The sequence below is a fragment of the Hemiscyllium ocellatum genome, chromosome 1 (genome assembly GCF_020745735.1).
Source record: "Hemiscyllium ocellatum isolate sHemOce1 chromosome 1, sHemOce1.pat.X.cur, whole genome shotgun sequence".
NCBI classification, from domain to species: domain Eukaryota; kingdom Metazoa; phylum Chordata; class Chondrichthyes; order Orectolobiformes; family Hemiscylliidae; genus Hemiscyllium; species Hemiscyllium ocellatum.
This window is the reverse complement of record NC_083401.1, coordinates 37871328-37879970: the sequence shown is the minus strand read 5'-3', so window position 1 is coordinate 37879970 and position 8643 is coordinate 37871328. Positions and strand designations below refer to the sequence as shown.

The 8643-nt window shown below is 39.4% G+C and overlaps 1 protein-coding gene across 1 annotated transcript in view; it reads right to left on the bottom strand.

Annotated features, from left to right (window-relative positions):
* Positions 1–2023: 2023 nt before the first annotated feature.
* The window catches only part of ark2ca (arkadia (RNF111) C-terminal like ring finger ubiquitin ligase 2Ca), a 33007-nt gene continuing 26387 nt past the window's right edge, over positions 2024–8643 (bottom strand). The window contains exons 7-8 of the mRNA XM_060828908.1: positions 6291–6397; positions 2024–2141 (exon numbers count right to left, since the gene is read on the bottom strand). Coding sequence (XP_060684891.1) covers positions 2024–2141; positions 6291–6397 — 225 coding nt within the window. The remainder of the gene's footprint in view (positions 2142–6290; positions 6398–8643) is intronic.

Below are 8643 nucleotides of genomic sequence, written 5' to 3'. Positions count from 1 at the left end.
ATATGACAGGAAGGGATAGAGAGGCGATTTCCAAGAATAAATCAATAGATGTTACAAAAATAATAAAAGGACACAACTAAAGGCTGAATAAAGGACTAAACAAAAACTGAATGCATGTTATTACTTGGAACAAAACAGATGAATTGATAGCAATAAATTGAATTAATAAGTATGAGAGATGTGGCAGCAAGATAATATAGATTGGGACATGAAGATTAATACTTAGGAGAGAGACAGAAAGTTTGGTTGAAGTCACAGATTTTCAGTTTGTTCAGAAATTGAGATCAAATTCTCGAACACAATTTCCTGGAACCCCAGCAGAAATCCTGGATACTTAACATGGAATAATCAAAGGCCTTCACTATAAAGGGACAAAAGTCCCTTCTCCACTATTATCCTTTCAAGCAGAAAACACACAATCTTGACTGCACAAGCGTCACAATTATTAGTACATTTTGTTTAAAACAATGGACTGGATTCTAGATGTTAAGTGAGCAGAGTATTCTACTGAGTTGTGGCAAAGTTGTTTGCAAAAGAGATATACTAAAACTAATTGTGTTACCTGACCCTGCCTTGCTGTTTTACAACTTAGAGTTTGGGTCATGCAGAACTCCTTTTCCTGGCTATGGATTTTGTGAAGTTCTACATCACTAACAGCTTAGGGAAATGGTTTTTATTCATCCACAGAATGGGGTGTCACTGGCCAGGCCAGGATTTATTACCCATCCTTAATTGCCCAGAGGGCAGTGAGAGTCAACCACATTGCTCTGGGTCTGGAGTTACGTAGGATGGCAGATTCCTCCCCTAAAGAACATTAGTGAACCAGATAGATTTCTACACAATCATCAATGGTCTTAAGAATAATCATTAGATTCTCAGTTCTAGATTCCAATTCAAATTCCACTATCTGCCCCTTGCAGAATTCAAATCCAGATCCCCAGACGTTACCAGAGTCTCTGGACTAATTGTATAGCGATAAGACCACTAGGCCTTTTGGTACACTTGCAAATGAAGAACAACACCAACAATCTAAATTTGTCTTGTACCTTTAACATTTTAAAATGTCTCAAGGCATCCCACTGCGGTGTAAACAAACAAAAATTTAAACCATGAAATCAGGTGATGATCCTTCACAATTTAGAATTAAATTTATCATTGACTCCACCAGAAACCCACTTATTCTCCTGACAAAAGATTCTGCTGAGGGCCTTGTATCCTCTGTACATCCTTAATGTAGAACAAAGATTATCCTTTGAATCCTACAAGTTATGTTACATTTTGCTGACTAAATACTACCTACAGCTCCAGGATCCAGCACATCCCATGCTATGCAACATTTTATTTCTGCTTATTCTTATTAAGCACAATCCATTTCCTAACAAACTCCTTCTAACAGTGTTACTGAACACAGAATTAGATACTTTATGTAGGAGATGACAGAATCCATTGCTCTGGAGAAAAAAGTATTACTTTCAATTTATAGGTTTGTAAAATTGAAATCTACCTTTAGGTTTTGTCTTCACAATGTAAGTAACGTTCAAGATCTCAGTTTATGAAAGCATTAAGATAGAATTTAGGGATGTCTTAGCAAGGAAAGTACAATGTTGATTCCGGGATTACCTCTGATACACATTACCAAAGCATAAGCAAGAAACTGACAGGTGTGCAACTATCTCATTTGCAACATTGAAAGTTTATGAATAACTTAAGTTAAAATATGCTTGCCCATTAATGATTATAGAAAAAATTCTAATACGAATGATAAATCCCACTATCCTCTGGGAGAACCAGCTCCCAAAGTTCAGTGGTCCAAATGGCTATGTCAATCATGCCCTATTCTAAAGTGACTAAAGCCCTCATTTAACACAAGGCCACCATTGTTTGATTCAGATTTTGCAGTTTCAAAAATAGAACACTCAAAAGGCAATGCGTGGTTACAAGGCTAAACTCCCCACCCCTTGGCATGTTGTGGGATAAAGGTGTTTCCTGCTCATGTGGAATTCTGTTGCGAGCATTTGCTCAATCAGCTGTCTGGTAAGAGCTGTGCTTCAATGTCTACTCGGCATATCGGGCACTTCTTACTGGTAGCCAGCCATTGGTCAACACAGACTCGATGAAAGAGGTGCATACAGGGAAGCCGCCTAAACAAAACACAAAACAAACTATTAACTGCTCAGCATGTTACCATCCGTAATCTGTGACCTACACATGAAACATTCTCGTTATTGTTTGATTTATACCATTTAATTGTCTTCATGCAGTTCGTCATCTTCTGAAGTATACTGCCATACTTTGGCCATGTATGAAGTCTTCATTGCAAAATCTGAATAGTCTATTCCCAGCTTAATCACCCAAAATTCTTCATAAGGACATTACTTTATGGGAACAAGATCAGGCCATTTACTGTTTTTCCATAGAGCTGTTCAGAATTTGACAGGGTATGTGAAAAGAAGCTTTTTTCATTGAAAGGATGGTCAGGATACAGCTTCAAGGAATTAGCAAAAGAATGAGTAGGAAGCTGTGTTGAACATGTTTTAGAACAGTAATTTGCTCCAATGTGGAATGCTGTTCCTCTAAGGTTCATGGTAGCAGATTGACTAATAATTTACAAAAAGGGACTGATAAATCCCTTGGGAATGGAAACATTTGTGTGCCATGAGGAAAGAGTTAGGGTGTAGGAGAAATCGAATAATGCTTTCAAAGAGTCGTATGACATGATGGACTCCCTATCTTCTGTATGATCTCACAATATTTTAAGATTGTTGCTTACGTTTTCTTCCATTATTCTATCATATTGATATCCATTTTAGCTGCATTCTCATCTCACTTCTAACTTATGTTTAAATCTGGTGTGAATTTTGAAATCACCTTCAGTGCAAATTTGTTTTCGATCATATTTTAAATCCTCTTCATATTTGAGAATTGGCTAATCTCCAAAGTTCTTCATGTTTAAAATTTGAACAAGTTCCAACTTATCAATCTTTCATCAGCCTGAGTAGAGATTCAAGTACAGATTTCAGATGGAGTTTGGGTTCAGAATTCAGTTTGTATTACATTCGAACTTCGGTTCGAAACAGTTTCCAGATTAGTAGTTTGGTTTGCAGGTTTGAATCCAAACATTATGTAATTTTAAAGACTGAGGAAAATAATCTAAAAAAGAGTCCAGAGTTGGAGTGCTCAGAAAAGGCAGGAAATTGGAGTTGATGATTGTAAGATCAGCCATGACCTCATTGAATGACTCATGGACTGAAAGGCCTACTTCTGTTCATTCATCTTATGGAATCGAGAACAATGATTCAAATAAGATCATCTATTCATCTTCCAGAGAGCTATTTTGTGTGTCCCATTCCCTGACAAATAGTTCCCTTTTTAAAATTATTCCTTCCACTGCCATTTCTAACTTCTTTTCCAGATCATCACAACCTTTAAGGTTATAAATAAATAATGTCATATCCCTTTAACTTCCTCGCTAAGTCTTAACTCCCTAAGTATTGATTATCAACACTCCTCTCCTTGGAAACAGCTTGAAAATTATCCTATCCAGACAGAATCACAGGAGGCCATTCAACCCATCATGTCTGCACTGGTTTCCCCAAATCTCTGTATACTATTTCTATGTAAATAGTCATCCAAAGTCCATTTGAGTGCATCAATTGAACCTCCACCATAATTACAGTACATTTCATATCCTAACTACTCGCTATGTTACAGAGTTTTTTTCTCCCCATCATTCTTGCCTCATTTTCACATCACTTTAAACCTATGCCCTCTTGTTCTTTTCCCTTTAACAAGTGAGAACTTGTATCGATATTTTCCAGCCCACTCATGATCTTGAAAACTCCAAATCACCTGTCAGCCTTCTCCTCCCTAAGGAGAACATTTCCAACATCTTCAAAATGCCCTCATAGCTGAAGTTTCTCGTTCCTGGACAGATTGTTGTAAATTGCTTCCGCACTCTCTCCAATGCATTCACATCTTTGCAAGGTTTGTGAAGGTTTGTAGGTCAGGTTGAGGTTTAGGGTGTAGGTTTGCTCGCTAAGCGGTAGGGTTGATATCCAGACGTTTCATTACCTGGCTAGGTAACATCATCAGTGGCGACCCCCAAGTGAAGCGAAGCTGTTATCTCCTGCTTTCTATTTATATGTTTGTCCTGGATGGGGTTCCTGGGGTTTGTGGTGATGTCATTTCCTGTTCGTTTTCTGAGGGGTTGATAGATGGCATCTAGATCTATGTGTTTGTTTATGGCATTGTGGTTGGAGTGCCAGGCCTCGAGGAATTCTCTGGCATGTCTTTGCTTAGCCTGTCCAAGATAGATGTGTTGTCCCAGTCGAAATGGTAGTTTTTTTTCATCCATGTGTAGGGCTACGAGGGAGTGAGGGTCGTGTCTTTTTGTGGCTAGCTGGTGTTCGTGTATCCTGGTGGCTAACTTTCTTTCTGTCTGTCCTACATAGTATTTGTGGCAGTCTTTGCATGGAATTTTGTAGATGACGTTGGTTTTGTCCATGGGTTGTCTTTTGAGTTTTGGTGGGTTTGTGTGCTACTAGGATTCCGAGGGGTCTTAGTAGTCTGGCTGTCATTTCTGAGACTTCTTTGATGTATGGTATGGTGGTTAGGGTTTCTGGCTGTATTTGGTCTGCTTGTCATGGTTTGTTCCTGAGAAATCTGCGGACTGTATTTTTTGAGTATCCGTTCTTCTTGAATACGTTGTATAGGTGGTTTTCCTCTGTTTTCCGAAGTTCGTCTGTGCTGCAGTGTGTGGTGGTTCATTGGAATAGTGTTCTGATACAGATTCGTTTGTGTGTGTTGGGATGGTTGGTGGTGTAGTTAAGTATTTGGTCAGTGTTTGTCGGTTTTCTGTAAACGCAGGTTTGTAGTTCTCTGTCGTTCTTTCTTTCGACTGTGACGTCCAGGAATGCGAGTTTGTTGTTGGTTTCTTCCTCCTTGGTGAACTTTATGCCTGTGAGGGTGTTGTTGATGATGCTAAATGTCTCTTCTACCTTGTTTCATTTTGTGATGACAAAGGTGTCATCTATGTAGCGGACCCAGATTTTTGGTTTGATGGTTGGTAGGGCTGTTTGTTCTAGTCTTTGCATTACTGCTTCTGCCATGAATCCTGATAGTGGAGATCCCATGGGTGTGCCGTTAGTTTGTTTGTAGATTATGTTGTTGAAGGTGAAATGGGTGGTGAGGCACAGGTCCACTAGCTTCATGATGTTTTTGTTGGTAATGTGATTGATGGTGTAGTTAAGTGTGTGTGATGATCTCTTCTAAATGTGTGGTGTTTCCTTTGCCAGGTCGATGTTGATGGAGGTGAACAGTGCTGTTACGTTGAATGAGATCATTGTTTCGTCTTCCTCTATTTTGGTGTTTTTGATGATTTTTAGGAATTCCTGGGTGGAGTGGATGGAGTGCTGTGATTCTACTACTAGGTATTTCAGACTTGCGTGTAGCTCTTTGGCCAGTCTGTAAGTTGGTGTTCCGGGTAGGGAGTCTATGGCACTCCAACCACAATGCCATAAGCAAACACATAGATCTAGATACCATCTATTAACCCCTCAGAAAACGAACAGGAAATGACATCACCACAAACCCCAGGAACCCCATGAAAGCAGGAGACAACAGCTTTGCTTCACTTGGAGGTCGCCACTGATGATGTTACCTAGCCAGGTAATGAAACGTCTGGATATCAAACCTGCAACTCAGCGAGCAAATCTACACCCTAATCTTTCCTAAAATATGGTGTCCAGAATACTCCAATTGAGGTCTAACAAGTGTTTTGTACAAGTTTAACATCACCTCCCTGTTCTTTTACTCTCTGCTTGTAATAATAAAGCTGAGAACTCTGTATGCTCTTGCCTTCTATCTTGCCATCTTCAACGACCTGTGCACACGCAACCCCGGGTCCCTCTGCTCCTGTACCTCATTTAAAGTTAAACCCCTTATTTTATTAGGCTTTTCATGTTCTGCTGACCAAAGTGCATAATTTCACACTACTCTGCATTGAATGGCATCTGCCACCTATCCACCCACTGCACCTTGTCAATGTCACATCAACCAATGCCCTCTTGAAAGCCTCAGCTGGACATTGTCAATAATATGCATTCTTCACAGAAGTAACAAAACTTACACCAATCATATGATGTTGCAGATTGTCACTGATTCTTGTTCCCTGTAAGAATAATCATGGTTCTATAAGACAGTGCATCCATCACTTTCGTAAAACGCCACAATTTTCAGCCTTACTCTATGACTCTGTTAGCACTTTGCAATTTCTCTCACTTTTGACCTACCGGACATCTTCACCCTCCTCCAGCATACATAAACAGATCGTACATTTCTCATCAAGGTCTGTTTCCTCCTCATCCTCTTTTGGCTCCTTGAGATTCTGTTGCATTCTCTGCAGAAAGAATAATAATTAATAGAACCATGCGTTCATTGATACAATGGAGTAAATTGCTTATTTCTCTGGAATACAATGATGAATATTTTGCCATTTTAAAATTAATTGCAACTTCATGCCTTTTATCTTTGGTACCCAGATTCAATTCCAAGTCGCTTGATAACATAGGATTACTCACTACCATGGAACAGTATCTGCAATATAATTATGAGCAAATTGCTAATACATTTAAAGCAAAAATGATACTGACTGCACAAACAGAAATTGCTGTAAAAACTCAATCGGTTGGGAAGCATCTGTGGAGAGAAAGGAGAGTTAATGTCTTGGGTCCAGTGACTCTTCTTCAGAACTGATTGTATCACAATCTGAGTTCTTCCAGCAATTTCTGGTTGGGTTACTGATTTCCAGCATCCTCAGTTGTTTAGTATTTTTTGATACTGGCTGTGTTTGAGGGTCTGATAGAACTATCTGAAACTAGTAAATTGAGGACACTGTAAAGCAATCAACTTCTCTAAAAGCAAATCACCAAAGGCCTCATAGAGGTTTATGAAATCATGAAGGGCATGGATAGGGTAAATAGGCAAGATCTTTTCCCTGGTGTGGGGGGAGTCCAGAACTAGGGTTTAGGTTGAGAGGGGAAAGATTTCAAAGGGACCTCAGGGGCAACATTTTCACGAAAAGGGTGTTGTGTATATGGAATGAGCTGCCAGAGGAAGTGGTGGAGGCTGATACAATTACAACTTTTGAAAGGCATCTGGATAGGTATATGCATAGGAACTAAAGGTCTGTTTCCATGTTGTACACCTCTATGACTATGACTCTATGACCATTTTCAGAGAGGTAAATATACTATCTATTTATATGTTTTCCAAGATGGCAAATATCTGGAAAACAAAGAAATACCTTATGATCATCATTGTGGTATTTTTGGTGCCTAGAGGTATTCGCTAGGATATGGTACTGGGGTAAGGTTTGTTTGAGACAGTTTGCTGTCACTAATCCTCCTTTCTCTGTGCATTGTCGTGGAGCTGTCCAGTGTTAACGTCAGAGAATACACCATCATAGAGTATCTACTAGACTTAAAGAAGGTTTATTGCATGAACGAACCTTTTAACTTTTCTATGGTACCACCTACTTCTTTTAAAGCTACCTGGAACTACAGTTGAAACGCCGTAATCTGTAAGGCTATGGGCCAGCTCCTGGAAGGTGGGACTTGAATGGTCAGCTAGTTTTATATTGGTTATTGACTTCGCACACATTAACGGTTGAATGGCCTCTTTCTGAGCAGATCTGTCTTTTTTATGATAGTAATTAGTACAGTTATAATTCATAAAGCATAATTACTAAGACTTTAAGGAGCTAATACAAATACATCTGCTGCCTCTGAAGGAGAGACTAGAACTCCTTGTCGCCTCCACAAATTGCAGAATGTCACTGACTGACACCAGCAGAATGAGTACCAATGAAAAATGAACAGTAACCCCTTCAGACTGATTATTTAATGCAACAACCTACAAATAGGAAGGATAGAAAGGGGGGCAGAAGAGGAGGGGAGTGGTGTTTTTGATAAGGGATAGCATTACTGTTGTACTTTGGGAGGATATTCCTGGGAATACATCCAGGGAAGTTATTTGGGTGGAACTGAGAAATAAGAAAGGGATGATCACCTTACTGGGATTGTATTATAGACCCTCAATTGGTCAGAGGGAAATTGAAAAACAAATTTGTAAGGAGATCTCAGTTATCTATAAGAATAATAGGGTGGTTATGGTATGGGATTTTAACTTTCCAAACATAGAGTGGGACTGCCATAGTGTTAAGGGTTTAGATGGAGAGGAATTTGTGTACAAGAAAATTTTCTGATTCAGTATGTGGAATTATCTGCTAGAGAAGGTGTAAAACTTGACCTACTCTTGGGAAATAAGGCAGGGCAGATGATTGAGGTGTCAGTGGGGAAGCACTTTGAGGCCAGCAACCATGATTCTACTGGTTTTAAAATAGTGATGGAAAAGGACAGACTGGATCTAAAAGTTGAAGTTCTAAATTTTGATGGTATTAGGCAAGAACTTCCAAAAGCTCACTGTGGTGCAGACGTTCTCAGGTAAAGGGACGGCTGGAAAATGGGAAGCCTTCACAAATGAGATAACAAGAGTTCAGAGAAAGTATATTCCTTTTAGGGTGAAAGCAAAGGCTTGTAGGTGTAGGGAAAGCTGGATGACTAAAGAAATTGAGGGTCTGGTTAA